The following is a 21,675-nucleotide window of genomic DNA, read 5'->3' as shown; positions in this document are numbered from 1 at the left end:
AATACAATTTCTTTATGTTTATTTTAAATTGTTATCATAGAAAATGGCTGCATTTTTTCCAGTGTAATCTTTTACATTTATTAGTTAAAATGTTTATATTACTCAAAAGTTTGGAGTATTGTACAAGAAATAAATTACATCATTACATACATATATAAAGGACATATGTATATTTATATATTATATTTATGCATTTAGCAGACGTTTTTATCCAAAGCGACTTACAGTGCATTCAGGCTATACATTTATTTTTACCAGCAAGTGTGTTCCTTGGGAATTGAACCCACAACCTTTTGCGCTGCTAACGCAATGCTCTACCACTGAGCCACAGGAACAGCATTTGTATATGTATATGTGAAACTTAAAATGTGCTTTATGCAGTCTTAAATTTCCCTGATTGTTGGACAAGGGCTATCTCGAGGCCATCTGCATTCACAATTGTTGATATTTTACATTCTGATAGATACTGAGCTCGTCTGAGTTTTGGTAAATTAAGTCCATGTTGATTCCTCCTCTTGATTTAATTATCTTATGTGCACACTGGTGGAGGTAAACATATTGTTCCTGTTGTAAAAAAAAAAAAAAAAAAAAAAAAAAAAAAAAAAAAAAAAACAGTAGTGTAAAAATATGAGTCTTTATTCTAAGTGGCAGTTCCTTTGTATAAGTACAACAAATGTCAGCACCAACTTCTTTGTAAATGTCATGTTAAAGGAATATTCTGGGTTCAATACAAATTAAGCTCAGTCAATAATATTTGTTTCATAATGTTGATTACTACAAAGATAATTTTCACTTATCCCTCCTTTTTTAAATAAATAAAAGGTAACAGTGTTTGGCTGAGCAGTATAGTTAAACAGAATATCTAAACCAGGGATCTCCAACCCTGCTCCTGGAGAGCTACTGTCCTGCAGACTTCAGTTTCAACCGTGCTCCAACACACCTGTCTGTAATTATCAAGTAGCTCTGAACACCTTGATTAGCTGGTTCAGATGTATTTGATTGGGGTTTGCAGCTGAAATCTGTAGGATGGTAGCTATCCAGGAGCAGGGTTGGAGACCACTGATCTAAACAATAAGCATGTTAACATGCATACATATATGAGAAAAATAGTTTATTAATGCTTTTTCAATTTTACAACTTCATTGTGACAGCTCGTAATCCTACAGAAATTATTTTAACAGCTTTACAGTTAAAATAATACATACTTTTCAACAGAATAACTTGTGCTTTGGATACATCATTGGTCCAGATAGACCATAAAAAAGGATCCTAGCTATCCCTGGGTGAACAAAAACCCAAGCCACCACAATGGAAACTGTATGCTCATGTCACCCTGTGGAACTAACTCCTGGACACCTTGTACTTCTCTCTGGCCTCTGGGCATCCAGGGACAACACAAATCCCTGGCCCAGGTTGTACCATGTCCAAAGTCCCTCACAACCATCCAGCTGAAAGCTCCTTACACTGCCCACTCCTCACCATCTATGGTCACATCTAGATGTGGACTTCATGACCAACCCTCCTCCCTCAGTAGTCAAACCTGTATCCTGATACAATTCATATGCCAATTCCAGAAGCTTTCTTCAAGTTGCTTTTTCTAGGCTAGCATGCCCAGTCTCCCAGTTCCACAAAACTTACAGCCATGAACATCAGTAGTACTAGAGTCACTTCCTTCCCTGAGCTAAAGGAAAATTTGGGAAATTCCTTCCCAAAATTGTCTCCGCCAGTGTGCTGTCAGGCATCAGAAAGGCCATTCTGATGCCCAGTAATCAGACACCTCTTCCTACCAGTCCAGACAGAATTTCTTGTTTATCTACACATACTATGTCTCTGTTTTCCATGCAGAAAGTACACTGGCCCATTTCTGTGGACCATGCCGGACTTCCAAGGCTAGACAATTTCCAACTCACTGTGTTCCACTACATATATCCCAACCATCCAGCTCCTCAGGGAAGTGGTTAACCAGAGCGCCCCTTCTCCACTGCGCTCATCAAGGACTCCATATATACTGTACTCATCACATACTCACCCACAATGTTTAGTCTTACATCGAGGACTCTCTGATTGCACTACCCTTCAGTAGTGTTCTCTTCATGACTCCCTCTTGGATCTGCTGTGTGTACCATCATTACCAACAGCATAATCAGTGTGTCATCTTCTACATCTGTGTCAGATTTCTACCACCATTTCTGCTCCACCTGCTGTTCACCCATGGGTTCAATAAAAATCCAAGCACTTGGGTTTAAAAGTTATCTGGCTCAGTCTGCTTTGTTAAGGCCCAGGTACTCTTGGCTATACGTTCCGTTCCGTCTTGCACACAGCCGTGTCTGCACAGCTTTCAAAGTATACTCAACCGCAGATGAGTGCGGACGGATGAGCTCGACACATGCGCAGTACCACCTATTTGACTTGCGCACTGTCTTAACATTCACCTTGCGCATACGCTGTTGTATGCGCAAACGACAGTATCAAAAAATTGCCTGCATGTGGACAGGGTGCGTGGCTGTCCACGAGCCCTCCTGATGACAAAAATTATGTAATGCGGACGGTGCACTGACACGGACGGCCGAAGTATACTTTGGCCTTTACAGGAAGGTCTTTTACAAATTTGTAAGTCTCATATTTCTGCTCTAAAAACTGGCTGCATTTACTACCAATGTAAGTGCCTCACTGTAACTTTTACAATTTTTAAAGGAAGTACTTAACTTGCTTAACTTGTACTGATCCCTCTGAAAATTACTCTACAGTCCCTTACCTCAGTCTGCACCATGAGAGGCCTGTGTATGCGCATATCATTAACGATTCCGTAGATGTCCACCATGCTGTCTCTTTCAATCTGGAAGATCAGGTGGTCAATGCCAATGAAGGTCCCCGTTCTTCCCACACCGGCGCTAAAAATATGAGGGTCAAATAATGAGATGAAAGTTTAATCTAACCGATGGCAAAGTTGATATTTGATGTTTGCACTGTAATATAAATTCATAAACACTTGTCAACAGGAACCTCATTTACCTGCAATGCACCACAGTTGGAGAGTGGCGTGAGTACTGGTTCATGTGTTCTCTGACCAGGTGTCTGAAGTCAATGAGGACTTCAGTGGTCTGTGGAACTCCATGATCTGGCCACGCCGTGAAGTGGAACTGGCATATGTTACGAGTTTCTGCTGTTTTTACCTACAGAATTATCAGTAATGTTATTGTAAAATATCACTGATTTATAACAACAACAAAAATGTTACACTCCTGTATGCTACTGAAGGAATAAATGGAGATATCAGGTGCAGGAAGTGTTGCTTTACATTTTTGATTCCGAAGTCTCTTATGGTCCAATTCTCCAGTTCTATCTCTGAGGTGGTTGTCACAGAGATGTTTTGATAATGATTAGTCCCTGATGGCCAGTATTTCTCACATTTTACCTGGAGAAAATAACAGAGTGCTGGTTATGTTTACTCTGAATACTGTATACATTTGCACATTTTACCACTTTTCATTGAGAGTAATAACATTTCCCCTTCAAGGGAACTTCGAGATGCATCCCCCTCTAGGGGACACTTTGGGGAATGCTGCCAGCATGACCGGTGTCTAAAGCATGTGTAAAACAACTCCATTCCTATTGGTCCACATGGCCCATGACATTACAGGCAAGTACCCAAAAGTATAAAGGGCACCTGCTAAATACCTCACCAACTTTTGTTGTCTTGGGAGGCGTCTGTTTGTTCACATGTGTGAAATGTCATCCTGGTGAGTTGAGCATCGCTTTAAGGAATGTGTGCCTCCGTGTTTGGATTCTAACACTTGAGGGCATATTCTAACTTTTGCATCTTTAGCCGCTTTTCCACCAAAATTACCTGGAACAATTTGTCCCAGGAAGCTTTTTCCCCCCAGACCTGTTGCTGTCTGCATTTCCATCACAGTCTAAAGTACCAAGAAGATTGGGCAAAAAGTCTTGTGACGTAGGTTTACGCACGTTTCTCAATGCCAAGTGTGCAAATTTCTGAAAATTGCAGTAACCAAGGCGAGCTGACTGATGTTATCAAGTTCGCTGCTATTTGCAGAATTACTGGACTTGGATGCAAGTCCGGTAATTCTGCAAACAGCAGCGAACTTGATAACATCAGTCAGCTTGCCTTGGCTACTGCAATTTTCCTCTTTGTATTTACAATAAGATGAAATATGATATCAAACACCACTGCCTCTTTTTCGTTTTCATTTAAACATATTAATAGCCACAGAAATGTAGTTCAGGGAAAGTACATACATTACAATGAAACAAAATATTATATCAAACAGTATTGCCTTCTCATTCTCAATTTAACATACTGTATTAATAGATTAATAGAATAAAGACCAAAGATTTACTAGATTTTAGATTTACTCAAAATTAATTATATTTTATGTTTAACCACTACAGAGACATCAGAGCCAGCGGCAAATGTCAGAAGGACTAGCCGAGTTGAGTTGAGTTCTCGTCTGGAAACATGAGCACTGAGCGCCCGCTGATCACGTGGAGCTCACATCACCGAAATTGGCGAAGCACATTTTCAAGTAGGTGCTGTCTTTATAAACAAACTGCAGATTTGAATTTTAAACAACTGCATTCTTGCCTGAAATATTTTTAAAACTACATTTCAAATTATGCAAATAAATGGTGGTTGAAAAACAATGCTGTGTGAACTCAAACATGTTCAGCACCCAAGTTCTGCCCCCAAAAGTTCGGGACCTTTGAAAACGTACTAACTCACGAGCAGGGACTTTCTGAGGGGCAAAGTTTTACCTTGAACTTTATTTAGATCCTTGTTTCTACAGTGGAAACACACAGAGTACCGGCCCAAAGTCCCTATTTCCTGGGGAAAGTTCCTGCGGTGGAAACAGGGCTTTTGTCTCGGAATCTACACACTCATTGAGATGAGTCACAATGATAACGCTACGCTTGCGCTTGTTCCTATTCCCGTGGGATGCAGGGCTAATCATTTGTTTCTCCGGCCGTTGCCACGGCATGGTCAATCTCAGCTCCCGGCAATTCCTTTGATCTTCAGTGTCCGCATACCCTATACAATCGGGTGACCTGATGCTGTGGATAATGCTTTTGCCATGGATAATGCTTGCGTTGCTGTATTGTTTTTTAGCTCCAAGCATGCGAGATTGTGAGGTCATGGGCGGGGCTATTGTATGTAAGTTTCTGCCTCTAGAGGTTGCATTTTCAAAACAATAAAGGCAAAGCTTGATGATGCTATGAAGGAGGATGTTCACAGATGAGGTTATGAATTATTATTTTTTTATTACCTGTATCTTCCACAGTTATTCAAACAGCGAATAAATTATAAAGAGAAAGCATGCAAAGAACATTTATATTGTCAAAGAACATTATGACTGACTTTGGTCTAGCCCAAGTTTAAGCACTCTCAGAAAAACTCTCCTTATAATCAGTAAAGCTGTCTATACAGGGTTTCATACATCATTCGTACAGCTGCACTTTGTTGTTTATGATGAGAGATGCGTGTGAGAGCTGAATTAAGTCAGCAAGCTTATACACTGAACAAAAACTCATTTGAATGCCTCTGATTGGCCATTGCATTCATAAGCTCAGCAGACTCCTGTGTGATTGGTTATAATGTGCAACACTGTAAAAACGCATAAAAAAAATCATGGCACAACACTGAGCAGATCTAAATGTAATGCTGCGGGCAACCCTTTTCATTATATTTTAATTTTATTCGCGACAGCCATAATGGATGTAGTTTAACTGTACAGCAGCATTTGTGTCCATGTGTTGCCATAGTTTCTACAAGTGGAAACTGGGGATATGCGGATGTTACATCATTGATAGGCGACAATGACCAGGGACAAGCCATTATTTAAAACTGGAATTTCTCTGGATTTACAAATCCTTGGGAACTTTTAAAATAACGTAACTCACAATTGCATGAAATATATCACACTATGCAAGTAGTTTTTTATATTTTATTACGAAAATCTTACATATTGTGCCTTTCAGCTCAGCTGTGCCTCTCTAATATGCATGTTATTGTGTGTGGAGAGCCTCGCTGGGCATGGATATATTTAATGCTCTGTGGAGAGAGCTTATGAGCTTCTCCCAAGGGTGTTTCTGTGACCTAGAGTGGTTATGGGGAATGTTCCTTCCTGTGTTAAGCCGTATGGATTTAGGAGTGGACTGCCTCCCAGGCTTCTGGGCATTTTTAAGTGGGCGGTCCCTCTGAATCCTGCTTAGTAAGTTTGGGCTGAGTAGATTGGGCTGTTCCCCCTCTGAAGGGCTTTATTTTGTATTGTAGAGTGAGGGGTATGGTTCGGTATTTTTTGGTGGGTATTTTTTTTTTTTTGTGATGTTGTAATTTTTTATTGGTACCAAAATAGTGAACCGTACCATACCACTTTTTGGTACCCTTCCGTTGGGGTACCTAGCACAGCAAAGGCTAACAAAAGGGTAGAACTAAACTCACTGGAGAACAATGATTGGTTGACTAGACTACCTGCAGCGTTTCGGCACTGTGCCACCTAGTGGTCAGGAGATATGAAATATGCATATTTTTGTTTATAACTTCTGAATGGCTGGGCCAAAAATGACAAAATTGGTCTCTTTAGATTCCTTGCATCATTCCAAGTCGAATGATATCCAATTTTCCCATGTCAGCCATTTTGGGCATCGGCCATTTTGAATTTTGTCATTAAATGCTATAATTTATTGAATGCATTGACTTATCGTCGGTAAGCATCTTTGACACGTAGTTCATTCAACTCATCATGAGCCAAGGCTTCAGAGGAAAAAATAATTTTCATTTTCTGGCTTACGGTTCAAAAGTTATTAGCATAAACCTGAGTGCAACTTTGGACAAGTAGTGGCGCTAGAGAGTTTGAGTTAGATACTCCAAATTTGCTATGGGGACTTTTCTTACTGTCCTGTATCAGTGCGCCAAATTTTACAACTTTCCCGCAAGGGGTTCTATGGGCTGCCATAGACCTGTGGTGGAAGAAGAAGAAAGTCACGCTAACGGATACAATAGATGCCTAAGCACCTTTGGTGCTTGGCCCCTAATAACACCAATGCAAGCAGCAATTACGGGGCCAAGCACTACAGAAGCAAGCTTCAGACCAACTGCAGGAATGAGTAATTAAATCCATTTTAAGATTATTTTAGTCACTTTATCCCCTTTTGCATGATACAAGGGGATAAAGTGTCCTTCACTCATTACGCTTTGCTGTCCATGAGTGTTGGGCTTATTTACATAATAAATGCACAAACACACAAAAAATAACTGTGTATTTTATAATTTTATATTTTCACACAGACAATAGCCATTTCTCAATATGCGTTCTTGTCTGTTCTTGTGAACTTGTGAAACGTCATTGCCCAAAAACCCTCATAATTTTCTAAATATTACCTTTAATTGTGTCATGAAATGTAGTTTTAAAAGTTTTTCAGGCAAGAATGTAATTGTTTAAAACTCATATCTGTGGTTTATTTATAAAGACAGCACCTATTTGAACATTTGCTATGCCAGTTTCGGAGCTCCAGGCGATTATCGGAGCTCCAGGGTGCTCAGTGCTCATGTATTTGCATAGAGCTGCCTTAGTTCAGCTAGTCCTTCTGACATTTGATGCTGGCTCTGATGTCTCTGTAGTGATTAAACACGAGATACAATTCTTTTTGGGTAGGCTATATTTAACAGGCATTCGTGGTCTCATGAATCTATTATTTATTCCTGGTCATATCATTTTGGCTGAGCACAAAGTTATGTTTAACTTTACATATTTATTATATATACTTTATCGAAGTATAGTGCTGACTTTGTAGCATACGTTTGACTGAATTGTTTGCTTTTGTCTTTATTTCCTCTTATATAAGCCTCTTATAAATTGTACTTATACTTTTATAATGGCTGTTATTGTTCATTAAAACCTACATTTAACAATAGAGGCAGAGCTGTGCTTATTGTCGTGCTTTATCGTCGATCGCTACTTTCCGGCATACACCATGCCTATCAAGAAGGGTAGCTATGTTTTAGCCTGGCGTCTATGACTAGGTTGGGTTCCCCTTGACACAAGGACTCTTTAGCCTTATCTGAGGGAAATGCTATTTCGAGGATAGCTGTGTCCAGCCACCTAGTGTTAAGGCCGCTACTTACATTAGGCTTTGATCTTGGACTAATGGTATTTTATGTGTTCGCTCTTTAGCGAATCATTTACTATGGTCTGAATCTCCCTCTTGTGAGCCTCTGGTCAATATACAGTGCTCACTAGCCTTCTGTGGGACTGACACTAATTGAGGACCTCCTTAGTATAGCCATCTTAGGATGGTTATAATTCAGCCATTTTTATGGCAGGACAGACTTAATTGAATACAGCTATCTGAGGCTAGCTGTGTTTCACCTTGCCCTTTCCCAGAAACATAGCAATCTGAGGATAACTATGTACTAGCTCCTTAATTAGACAGCCTACTGCTGGTGGTCTTGGCAGTTGCAGTTGCAGTGTCCCCTTTCCTACAGCCTAGCTATCTGATGATAGTCATGTGCTAGCTCAGTGATTGCTCCACTACCTAGTGTTTTTAAGTAGCAGTCTATTTGAGCCCTTACCTAGAGAGTGCTGTCTCCCCTCTTTGGGTTGAAAGTAGATAGCCCACTCTCGGTGGTATGGATATTTTCAGTCAGTCTCTCTTCTGGTAGCCCTTCCTACATGTATAGCTATCTAAGGATATATATGTGCTAGCTCAGTGACCGCTCCCCTTCTTAGGGCCTTTAAGTAGCAGTCTCCTTGAGCCCTTGCTTAGACAGTGCTATCTCCCCTGCTAGGGTCATAAGTAGCACACTCTCTTTGCTCTTGGCAGCTTCACTGGAAAGTTTACCTGGTTATTAGGCTAACTGTCTAGGATTAGCAGTGTGACAGCTCAGTGATTGCTACCCTTCTTAGGGTTTGTAAGTAGCAGTCTCCTTGAGCCCTTACCTAGACGGTGCTGTCTCTCCTGCTAGGGTCTTAAGTAGAAAGCCCACTCTCTGTGGTCTGGGCAGCTTTGCAGGAAGGGTCACCTGTCTGTCTAGTAACGGTAGCCTATTAGTTTTTGGTCCCATCGGGAAGCCCCTTCTTCCCTGCTGGGTTTTAAGTAGATAGCCATCCCCTTGGTCTGGCCAGCTTTTAGGGAGGTTTATTTCATAAGACCCTTTGGATATAGCTATCTGCTGATAGCTGTGTTTTAGCTGGGATTGTTAGTAGCAATCTTTCAGCTCCTCTAGGCCTGCAGCCTCTTCAGTGGTCTTATGTATCTTGGCTACTATTGCTCACATAGCATAGCTATCTGGGGATGGTTGTGTTCCTAGCTTGGTAAGGGTGTTTCCCCCTTATTTGGAATCTAGCACCCTCATTTCTACCAATTTTTATGAGCAGCCCGAGGCGTCAGTGTCTTGGCCCCTTTCTGAGGAAAGGTTTGGTATATGTCTGTCACCAACAGGTGGATAGGCATGCGCTTTGGCATAGTGTGATTGGATATTGTTCCTCAAAGTGTCCCCTAGAGGGGGACGTAGCGTCTCGTTCCCTCTCGGGGGACGTCTCGGGTTACTCATGAAACCATGGTTCCCCAAGAGGGAACAAAACGCTGCATCCCCTCACCATGCCTTGGCCTGCCTGTTTATGTCTCCTCAGACAACTGAGTTGGTGATGTATTCTGCAGGTGTCCTTTTATACATTCGGGTACCTGCCTATATCGTCATGGGCCACATGGACCAATAGGATTGTAGTTGTTTTATACATGCTTCAGACACCGGTCATGCTGGCAGCATTCCCCAAAGTGTCCCCTAGAGGGGGACGCAGCATCTCGTTCCATCTCAGGGAACTATGGTTACATGAGTAACCAGAGACGTTCACAAAGGTTGCCGGCGATAGCCTCGTAGGCAGTGCGCCAACATGTAGTACCATTGTGCTTCAGGTGTCCCGAGTTTGAGTCCTAGCTCGGGGACCCTTCCCTATTTCTTCATCTCTCCCCCACTTGGCTTCTTGTCAAACTACTGTCCTATTGAAATAAAGGCATAAAAAAACAAACAAACAAAAAAAAGAATTTCCCATTGAAAACGTACTCGTCCCATCTCGTTGCATTTGGTCAGCATCACTATGGTGTGGACATTCTTCTCCCAGACCATTCTCCAGAATTCATTCACTGTGGTGGGCAGCGGACCCTGAGCTGCTATAAACTCTTTTCTTGAATTGTAGCCCTGATCGAGAAAAAAAAAGGAGAATAGAAAATAGTGAAAAACATGCTTAGACATGACTAAAAAAAGGGAAAAAAAGGTTTCAGAAAGTGTCATTTCTGTTTGTATACTCACTGGGATGTAGTTGGCATTGATGTAGTCATCAAAGGGACTACCACACATTGATAACTTCACTCTTGAAGCATCATCTGATAAAGGCCAACATGATGCAGTTAGTATCAGAAAGTAGTTATTAATTATGCGCTAAAAAAATATGCATCTGATTTTGTATATAAAATACATTGTAGCATCATACCTGTAATGTTCTGTTATATTCCAAGGATGCTTACTTTGATATTGTTTTATCACATATTGTCTGTATACATTTCCTTTTCATTCATTTCTGTTTTTTATTGGTTTCTGATTGTTATCACCTGCGTCTAGTTAGATAATCATGTGTTTCTAAATATAATGTACTTTTTATTCTTAATTTCCTTAAAATTACAATATGCAACATTTGGCCCTCTAGCAGTTAACAAATAAAACTATGCATCATGCAGAAAAACAATGTTTTTGTTGTGCTTTGGCTGTGTGCCTCAGGAAAAAATGTATCTAACTTTGTGCAATGTGATTTCAGTGTGAATAGTCCAGGTATAATCCATCAACCAGCTAATCAGATTGAAGCCTGTGATTGGGGAAAACTCATGCAAACTTTTTAGTACAACATGCAACAGTCAGGTTACTCACAAGGTAGCACATTGCTGTAACGGTTCTTCTGCTTGTTTTCAATAGCCAGGGCAGTGTTTTTGGACTGCGCCGTTCCAACTGTTTTCAACTCCTGCAACAACACAGCACTACTTTAGGTCTAGATTTTGAAAACACTATTATAATTTCTAAATGCAATTCTGTGACAAGTCCAGATTAAATAATTTGATAATATCATCGTAGGGTGTGTGTGTGTGTGTGTGTGTGTGTGTGTGTGTGTGTGTTTCCCATGTGTACCTCATACTCTTCAGCAAAACCACAGTTTGAATCCTTATGTTTCTGCTTAAAGTACTCTTCGTAATCTTCTATTCTCAAAGCAATATTACTGTACCATAAAACAAAAACAAACATGTAAAAACATAAAATAAATGATAAAGAATCATGTTTCAACGTTAAAATTTAAAAGATTAATAATAAAAAATTACTTACATTGTATTACTGGAAAAAGAAAGAAAAAGGCAATGCATTAACAATTTTAAGTTTTGTAAAATAAATATTCAACTATAAAGATCTAAAACAAAGTTTACCTAATGGTGTGTATGGGGATGCCTGGACATTCGTTTTTGGTCGGTCTAGAACAGAGAGTAATAAAGAAATGTTGAACATTCAATAAAATAATTCTGAAAGACTTTTGTATCTTGAAATATATCCAGTATTTACTTCTCTAATGGCACTGGCAACTCACCTTCTTGAATAGAAGAAAAGAATGAGAGTGATGATGAAGAGAAAACAGATCACTCCCAAAACTATGCCAACATACCCAGTGGAAGTGTTAGACTCTGTGTTCGGGGAACCTACATGAGAATATGAAAATAAATGTTATTATATCAGTTTTATAATAAGCAGAATGCAAAATATTTTGAGTTTAGCTTCAGCCCTCATAAAAATTCACCTGCCTGTATCTATCTAGTAATCCCGAAAACACTGATTGCCTTGTTCGGGTGTGTTTAATTAGGGTTGGAGCTAAACTCTGCAGGACAGCGGCCCTCCAGGACTGGAGTTGCCTATCCCTGCCCTAAGGAGTGTATTTGCCACAGAAATACTCTGTCGTCAAGTAATGTTTTTGAAACTTTGGCCATGTTCAGCATGAGAATCCAACTCTTTAACATTATAAATAAGTTAGAATGCATGAAATAGCTTTAGACCTCTCTTTTAAGTAACCTTCTAAGTTTTACACACCTAGAAAAGGTATACCTTTAATTAAGGTATACATTCAGAGTCTTCATGAAGCGCTAAGAGATAATGTTATCAGGAAACGCACCTCTGTATTGTGCAGTTTTCTGATTTAAGTAAACCTGAGATGGCATCAAAGCTGAATCCAGATTAAATCAGTACAACATACCAGATTAATAATAAACAGAATTTTCATTTTCTATTTATCATGTTTACACAGTTTTCCATAAATAAAAATACTCAGTTGGAGCTGTAGTTTGAGACTTAGCTGAATGAGCTTTTGGAGTGCCTGGAGCTGCTGGGACATTTAGACATAAAGAAACAAAACAACAAATAAACAAACATACATACATATATATACATATATATATATACATATATATACATATATATACATATACATATATATACATATATATATATATATATATATATATATATATATATATATATATATATATATATATATATATATATATATATATATATATATATATGAGGGCTGGGCAAGTTAACGAGTTATTGTTGTGTTCATTATTATTTATTATTATGAAACTCCGTTGCTCACTAGCTCTGAATACACATACAGACAGTTCATGGGTCACAGGAGGGGTGTGATGTTGATCAGTACTGGCTTGGGATGAGCGCCATTGCGCTTCTCAACCAACGAGAGCATTTGGGGTGGGCCTAAAGACTGCAGCAGCACTCAAGACTTCATAAGTGGGAAATAGGAAGTTTCTGATAGCACCTGAAGACAGCAGAGAAGTGCTCTTGCTCAGTACAGTGGAGTCTATCGCTTGTTAACTTTGTGGTTTATTATTTTGGTAACCCACGGCCCTCTCACAAAATATTGCTTTACTAATCCATCACTTTTGCTGCTCAGAAATGTTCACGCTATCATTCTGCATGTATCAGAAGCAGAGGTGGAAAGTAACAAATTACATTTACTCGCGTTACTGTAATTGAGTAGCTTTTTTAAAATCTGTAATTTTACTTTTACTTAAGTATATTTTGTTTGAAGTATTGTACTTCGCTACATTTTAAAACGCATTTATTACTGAGTAAAAAAAATAGCTCCCTGGAAACTATTTCAGTAAATAATGGTCAGGAGGGCAAACTGGTGCTAAAATCACAAGAAAGATGCAGACGGACAGACAGGCGTTATGGTGCAGACCCAGCTGAAAATGAAACCCCATAGTATTCTGCTGAAGTTGAGCTCAAATGAAATTAACTGAACCCCATGGACATATTTATGCTCTATTATGCAGTGTAGCCTAAGCTGTGTTTGCCTAGGGAGACCAAACTAGCAGCTTATAAAATCTTGACATCAACCCTTCGCAAGCATGTAGAGGTAAGGTTAATACTTGCATTGTTGCATTGGTGGTTAAAAGGAAGCTTTGACTAATTTGAGCAAAACCTTTTTTAGCCAAAAAGACAGTGGTGCAGGGTGTGCGATAATATCGTAATTGTTGTTTTAACAATGTGGGATTTGACATTATCAGTATTTTGCCAAAAACCAAACCAAACACTCCTACAGAGTGCCGTGATGTGTAGTAGATTAGACTAGTCTTTCACTGCCTGATTCAGTCTGTTAAAATGCATTTAAAATGATCACAAAATTGAAGATATAGGGGCAGAAAATGTATATATTTATATAATTTCATATAGTAAATCAGTATAACATGAAGAGTGTGTTTTTTCTTCCAAAAATCAGTATGATTTTATATATATATATATATATATATTTATATATATATATATATATATATATATAAACAAGACGTTATTTAAGAGACTTGCCGTTTAGACACCATATTGTTTGTTTTTTGACAACAGCACACACAGCCACCATAGGAATTTTTTTTTTTTTTTTTTTTTGCGTCTCTGAGGAATGACTGTGTTTTGTTCCTGAATGAATCAACCATTTAAATGATTTGGTTCAATCACAATGACTCACTTATTAACAGTGACTTGCTGACACCTACTGGTGATTTTAATTTCACATTTAATGTATTATTTTATTATTTTTTATAATTTCAAATGAGTCCTCAACATTTTATGTCTAATATATAAAAACATTATTTTTGCATATGTAACTGCAGGTTAAATGCATTTATGTCCTGCATTAAACAGTGTGTGAATACATCTAAATCCCACTTCAGATGCAGCTTCTCTGCATTGAAAAGATGAATTTTGTTGATATTGGTAACAGCCCAAATGTCTTATTATTATAAATAACTGATTCCTTCAACTGGTTTGAAATTTAAAGGCCTATATGATTAGATTAGCTGGATCAGATGTGTATAATTAGGGTTATATCTAAACTGTGCAGGGCTATGGCCCTCTAGGAACGGAGTTTGACACCCGTGGTCCCATTTTTGCCTCCCTCCCACTGTTAAAATGTAAATGAGTAAATTTTAAATGAGCTACTTTTTACTTTTACTTGAGTAGATTTTTAGACTTGTACTTTTACTTGTATTTAAGTAAAATTTCATTAATGTAATGGTATTTTACTTGAGTAGAATATTTTCGTTCTCTTTCCACCTCTGATCAGAAGTTAGCGCTCACACTCACTGATCTATATATAACTGAACGTGCTCTGGCCCACCTCTTCCAACTGAGCCAGTTCCAGCTAAACAAACTGTGCCTGAGTGTGGTATGGAGCTATCACACTAGTCAAATGAACCAGGCTTTGGGGGTCAAACGTCCTCAGGCACAATTAAGATTGCCTAGTGTGGGTAATGCTGGACTCTGAGCATAACTTGTTTTTCTATAACAAATTATAAAATATTTTCTATAAAAACGTTAATGCCATGGCAGTAGCAAATACCTTTCACTGATAAAAATGAGACTATGATGAACTTAAACTTGTTTTGCATGACAAAAACTATGATGAAAATCTATTGACATTTTTGTCAACGAATAAAAACGAGACGAAAATGTTAGGGAGCAAGAGAAGAGCAGACATACGGATAAATTTGACAATGACAATGCAAAAGAGAACTCAATTCGGTCCGGTTTTCTGAGTGCAAACACCGAAGGAGTATTCATACAGTCGGTTACATCTGATGTGAACGTAAACAGTAGGGAAAATATTGGACGGGTATCAGTACATTGCATCTGTGCATTCAGTTTTAAAGGGACAGCAGAATTTAGTTGTTATTGTCTGTGGCATGAGAAAGAAAAAAATCACTCACTGCTCTTGACTGAATCACTTTAGTAGACCTAAAGATTAGTCTAAATGTATTTATAGAATAAATGTGTCTGCTTGAAAGAATGAAAAATATGGTAAACAAGTTGTTATAAAGAATGCATAATTAGCCTATATAACCATTGGTATTTCATTGAAAAGAAAACCATGTTCTTGTTCTTTATGAGAAATGGTTTTATTTAATTTTAACATAAAGACGTTGTGTGTCACCGCCGTGTCACTTTAAAATAAAACCTAGTGAATTTGGAAAGTTTAGAGAAATGCTTAATAAATGCATTACAACTCTAAACCCATATTGTAGATTTATTCGACTAAAATCTTATGATTTTACTGTTACTATTACGGTAAGGTGCATGCTTTTTGACACGGTCAACCCGAGTGTCAAATTACAGACCAATTTCAAATCTTCCATTTATGTCTAAAATTTTAGAAAAAGTTGTCTGCTAAATTGTGCTCCTTCCTGCAAAAAAAAATTATCTCTATGGAGAATTTCATGTCATGTTTCAGGCCCCACCATAGCACAGAAACTGCACTTGTTAAAATTACAAATGACTTGCTTTTTCTGTTAGACCAGTGCTGCATCTTATTGCTAGTTTTACTTGATCTTAGTGTTGCGTTCGACACCATAGATCATGACATACTCATATATCGATTACAAAACTATACAGGTTTTCAAGGGCAGGCTCTAAGATGGTTTAGATCCTACCTGTCAGATCGCTACCACTTTGTTTATCCCATTTATCAGCAGTAAAATATGGAGTGCCACATGGATCTGTCCTAGGTCCTCTGCTATTTTCAATATACATGTTGCCCCTTGGTAATATTATTAGAAAATACGGGAATAGTTTCCACTTTTATGCTGATGATACTCAACTACATATCTTAACGAGACCAGATAAAACTTCTAAATTATCTAAGCTAACAGAGTGTGTTAAAAATGTTATATGATTGGATGACCAATAATGTTCTCTTATTAAATTTGGATAAGACAGAGATATTACTTATTGGACCAAAAAAACAGTACACAGAATATCATAGATTACAATTTGCAACTAGACGGATGTACTATTACTTCCTCTACAGTAAAAAATCTGGGTGTTATATTAGACAGCAACTTGTCTTTTGAAAATCATGTTTCCCATGTTACAAAAACAGCATTCTTCCATCTTAGAAACATTGCCAAGCTACAAAACATGTTACCTGTTTCTGATGCAGAAAAGCTAGTTCATGCATTCATGACCTCTAGACTGGACTATTGTAATGTACTGCTAGGTGGTTGTCCTGCATCTTCAAAAAACAAGCTACAGGTAGTCCAAAATGCAGCAGCTAGAGTCCTTATCAGGTCAAGAAAATACGATAATATTACCCCAATTTTACAGTCTCTGCATTGACTACCTATTAAGTTCCGTATCAGTTACAAAATATTATTACTTACCTTTAAGGCCCTTAATGGTTTAGCTCCTGCGTACCTAACTAGTCTTCTACCACGCTACAATCCATCACGCTCCCTAAGGTCACAAAACGCTGGACTTTTGGTACTGTAGTACCTAGGATAGCAAATCCACTAAAGGAGGTAGAGCTTTTTCGCATTTGGCTCCCAAACTCTGGAATAGCCTTCCTGATGATGTTCGGGGTTCAGACACACTCTCTCTGTTTAAATCTAGATTAAACACATCTTTTGCCAAACATTCAGATAATGCATCTCATAATCTTGGACTGCATAATCTTATATCTAATCAAATGCGCATTATTATTCTTTAGTTTGGGTTAAACAAATTAATTTTACTTGGTTGGAACAGCAGCTACGCTAATTAAGTCTCTACTTGGATTGACATCCCCATGCTCTCGAAATGCTCTCTCGGTACTTTGATCTTTGATGCACTGCTTCAAGTCAGATTCCGATCGGTTTGCGCAGTGCTGCATGAAGTCGAACGCACCTATTGTGTCATGTTCTGATTGGCTGTCCAAGTCATGTGTCTTGTTCCTCATTGGTTGGATTGTGACATGTGACCCTGATTGTTTGGTATATATAGGCCTCATGTAGCCTTTGTTTTGTCATGTTTTGTTGTAACCTGCTGTCAGTGAGTCTAGTTTGTTCATCTCAAGTCAAGTCTGTTCAAGCCTAGTCTGTTTGTGTTAAGTCAAGTCTGTTCAAGTCAAGTCAAGTCTTTGTTTGTATTTTGGATTCACTTTGTTAAATAAAAGCTGCACTTGGGTTGATCACTACGCTCGCCTGTTGATATTTGCACTTAGTGTAAATAGTATCTATCACTATTTACACTTACTGCAAATAGCCACTGATATAATTTTCTTATTAACACATTTACTCAATTGCCCATGAATAAAAATACTCATCAAATCAAATTTTATATCTTAAGACTTTTACAGTTTACAGCAATTTCATGTATTTTAATGAGTAGAATTTTGTCTTACTGTTTTCTATTTCTCAATGTAAAATTTTAACTGGTAGACGCTGATGTTTGCAACTTAGAATTTGACATGAAATAACAATTATTATTATAATGTACTACATTAACAATACATATGAACAAAATACAGATCCTATTAACACATTTGCCCAACACAAATAAAAATACTCACTTGTAGGAACTGATGTTTGATACTCAGTTGAAGGAGAGCATGTAGTGGAAGTAGCTGCTGGGACATTCAGATGTACAAAGAAACAAAACAACAAACAAATAGTTTTTTTGTCTTTTTTTTGTGTGTGTGTGTGTACATTTTAAAGTTAAATTATTCTATTTAATGCACTTTGAGAGTTCAAAATTAAGGGCTCCAACCCATGTTTTTAACTAGGAAAACTTAAGTCAGAAAAAAGTCAGTGAATTGACTTGTACCTGAAACTCTCTTTATATTTGATGTATACCGTGTCAGTCTAAATTACATTCTCACTGGTATATTAGGAAGCAAAACAAATTAGAATATAATAATAATAGCAACAGTGATGGTAATAGCCATATATTGTAAAACAACTGCCCTGAAAATATATTAAAATGAATATTTCCTAGGTATATTATTTGTTGCTTTACACTACAGTAGGGAAATTACAATACTAATTTCCTAATTTCTACACTTGAAAGAGATATTTTGAATTTTGACTGCATTTAACCCGCTAGCTGTCAGCAATTCATACTGCACTTTTAAGCTTTTATTTTGATGTAAAAGGCAGTAGAGCTTTTATTTTGAAAGAAACCTCCAGCTTCAGTGAAAACATGCTTACAAAAACACATCTCACTACAAATCTACTGAAATGCTGTAATCATCTACTGTGAAAATAAAGCCTAACTGGTAGGGGTGTAATGATATTTCACAGTATGATATTTTGCAATGCAAAAATGTTACCATATGTATCGTAGAGTGGTGGCGATACTTTTACGATATGATGGCAGTCTAATCCTATTGGTTGAACTGCCGTAGTGACCTACTCTGCAACAGTGTCACTTGTGCTTTCATCGCAGTTGCAGAAATCGCTTGAACTGAACATTAACACATTTACTCAATTGTCCATGAATAAAAATACTCACATGTAGAAGTTGATATTTCAGACTCATTTGAAGTAGATCTTGTAGTGGTAGGAGCTGTTGGGATATTAAGATGTACAAAGAAACACAACAAACAAACAAACAAACTTTTTTGTTGTTGATAAAATCAAATTTTATATCGTAAGATTTCTTATTAAAATACATGGAATTGCTGTAAACCGTATGAGTACAATTTTGTCTTACTGTTTTCTATTTTCTATTTCTTAATGTAAAATTTTAACTGGTAGACGCTGATGTTTGCAACTTAGAATTTGACATGAAATAATCACAACTTTTATTTTAATATACTACATTAAAAATAAATATGAACAAAATACAGATATAATTTCCTATTAACACTTTACTCAACACAAATAAAAATACTCACTTGTAGGAGCTGATGTTTGATACTCAGTTGAAAGAGAGCTTGTAGTGGAAGGAGCTGCTGGGACATCCAGATTTACAAATAAACAAAACAACAAACAAATAGGTTTTTTGGGTGGGACAAATGAAGAATTTAAAATTTTGTACATATTAAAAAGTTAAATTATTTTATCTAATGCACTTTGAGAGTTCAAAATTAAGAGCTCCAACCTATGTTTTTAACGAAGAAAAAAAGTCAGTGAATTGACTTGTACCTGAAATTTAAAGGGGATTCAACACTCTTTTTATTTGTGGTTTAATTTTTCGTTTAGATTTTTATTATAGCTGGTGTTTTAGGAAGCCAAACAAATTAGAATATAATAATAAGAGCAACAATGATGGAAATAGCCATATATTGTAAAACAATTGCCCTGAAAATTAAATTTAAATTAATATTTCATGGGTATGTTATTTTTGCTTTACACTACAGTAGGGAAATAACAATACTTCTTTCCTAATTTCTACACTTGAAAGAGATATTTTGAATTTGAAATCCAAGATGGCGCTGATGCTGATGGCAGCCTCTGTGACGTGCTCTGCAGTTATTTTTGTGTTTTTGTTAGTTTGTCGAATTCCCCTGAGGAAAGGATCTTCTCTCTCAGTGGCTGGGCACCATATGGCACCTGCATCCAACCCAGAGCCCCTTCTACTAGGCAAGCTTATGCTTGAAGAGGAGTCTGTTCACTGACTGGTGTTCTTCTTGTCAAGAAGATCCCTAAAGATGCCCATTTAGAGTCATCCTTTCTTTCCTGCAAGAAACAACCTCCTGGACAGCAACCAGTCTGTTTTCAGGAGTGGACAATCAACTGAGACTGCCTTGCTCTCAGTTTCTGAAGCACTAAGACTGGCAAGAGCGGATTCCAAATCTTCAATACTTACCTTTGTTGGATCGGTCTGCTGCTTTTGACATAGTTAACCACCAGATCCTCTTGTCAATCCTATTGGCAAAGGGCATCTTAGGAACCGCACTCCAGTAGTTTGAGTCTTACCTCCCAGACAGGTCCATTAAGGTATCTTGGAGAGTTGAGGTGTCCAAGTCGCAACATCTAACTACTGTAGTGCCTCAGGGCTCAGTTCTTGGACCACTTCTCTTCTATCTCTACATGGCATCACTAGGTTCTGTCATTCAGAAACATGGCTTTACATATCACTGCTATGCTGATCACACTCAACTCCACCTCTCACTCCATCCTGATGTTCCGAAGATAGCTGCTGGCATCTCAGCTTGTCTAACAGACATTTCTTGCTGGATGAAGGACCATCAACTTTAACTCAACCTTGCCAAAACAGAACTGTTTTTTGGTTCCATCAAATCAACACAATTTCACCATCCAGTTAGGCACATCAACCATTACTCCTTCAAAAACAGCAAGAACCCCTGGCATTATGATTGATAATCAGCTGACTTTCTCAGACCACATTGCTAAAACTACCCGGTCCTGCAGATTTGATTTATTCAATATCAAGAAGATCAGGCCCTTTCTTGTGAAACATGGTTCACAACTCCTTGTTCAAGCTCTTGTTCTGTCCAGGCTGGACTATTGCAATGCTCTCTTGGCAGGTCTTCCAGCCAATTCTATTAAACCTTTACAATTAATCCAGAATGTGGCAGGAAGATTAATTTTTAATGAGCCGAAAAGAATGCACGTCACACCTCTGCTCATCAATTTGAACTGGCTTCCAATAGCTACTCACATAAAATTTAAGGCATTAAAGGTGCACTAAGCGATTTTTGCCAAAAGATGTTGATATTTGAAAGCACCAAAACAATCAAGCCCATTCCCCAACAGGACCTTGCCCCTATTTTGAAATCTCCACCCCACGTGTACGTACATAACCATGGCAATGACAGTCACCGAAACAAGTGAAGATGAGACACAAGCATATTCAAACTAAAGCCAACATGGATAAGTTGTGTGAAACAAAGCAAAATCAACATTACTCACCTATCAAGAAGAAAAAAAACACGACCTAAGCATCTGAATCAAGCCCTTCCTGCTCCATGAGTTCCCCTGCTGGAAAGCTGCTCCGATATTTACACAGGTCCACTTGCCTGATTGTAACCCTTCTTTTTAATGTTTTGTTTCTCTGATATTTTCCTCTTTTTTTATCTGCCATCTCTCTCCATCTATAGTCGATCTTCTAATATCCGTCCTGTGCACTCAAATTGAGCGCTCTTTTCTCGCTATCATTATAAGACTGATTACAAGACCCTTACTGCTGACTGGCTACAAGTATGTTTTGGGACTCAGTCCGATGCTGTGGTCAAAAGCGTTTTTCAAAATCATTTAGTGCACCTTTAAAGTTTACCTACAGAACCACCACTGACTCTGCGCCTCTTTACCTAAATTAATTTACCTAAATTCATTACTTCA

The 21,675-nt window shown here is 37.9% G+C and overlaps 1 protein-coding gene across 1 annotated transcript; it reads right to left on the bottom strand.

The window, feature by feature from the left end:
• Window positions 1-308: 308 nt before the first annotated feature.
• LOC109062575 (receptor-type tyrosine-protein phosphatase eta-like) lies at window positions 309-20,255 on the bottom strand. The gene is made up of 12 exons (XM_042753349.1): window positions 20,180-20,255; window positions 11,640-11,748; window positions 11,482-11,526; window positions 11,384-11,392; window positions 11,192-11,279; window positions 10,937-11,027; window positions 10,325-10,398; window positions 10,079-10,213; window positions 3,299-3,415; window positions 3,013-3,173; window positions 2,756-2,891; window positions 309-564 (listed from the first exon to the last, which is right to left on the bottom strand). The coding sequence occupies exons 1-12, from the start codon at window positions 20,253-20,255 to the stop codon at window positions 433-435; spliced, it is 1,173 nt and encodes a 390-aa protein (XP_042609283.1). The 3' UTR covers window positions 309-432.
• Window positions 20,256-21,675: the final 1,420 nt, after the last annotated feature.

Source organism: Cyprinus carpio, chromosome B25 (assembly GCF_018340385.1).
Source record: "Cyprinus carpio isolate SPL01 chromosome B25, ASM1834038v1, whole genome shotgun sequence".
In the NCBI taxonomy this organism is placed as follows: Eukaryota; Metazoa; Chordata; class Actinopteri; order Cypriniformes; family Cyprinidae; genus Cyprinus; species Cyprinus carpio.
The sequence above is the reverse complement of the archived record's forward strand: the minus strand, read 5'-3'. Positions and strand labels throughout refer to the sequence as shown.

Excerpts from the sequence above, each read along its gene's own strand:
- LOC109062575 (XM_042753349.1), bottom strand. The coding sequence starts at position 20,255 with ATGCCCTTTGCCAATAGGATTGACAAGAGGATCTGGTGGTTAACTATG. Across the intron at positions 10,214-10,324 it reads TCAATGCCAACTACATCCCA|GGCTACAATTCAAGAAAAGA; the intron begins GTGAGTATACAA and ends TTTCTCGATCAG. Across the intron at positions 565-2,755 it reads CTCTCATGGTGCAGACTGAG|GAACAATATGTTTACCTCCA; the intron begins GTAAGGGACTGT and ends TTTTTACAACAG.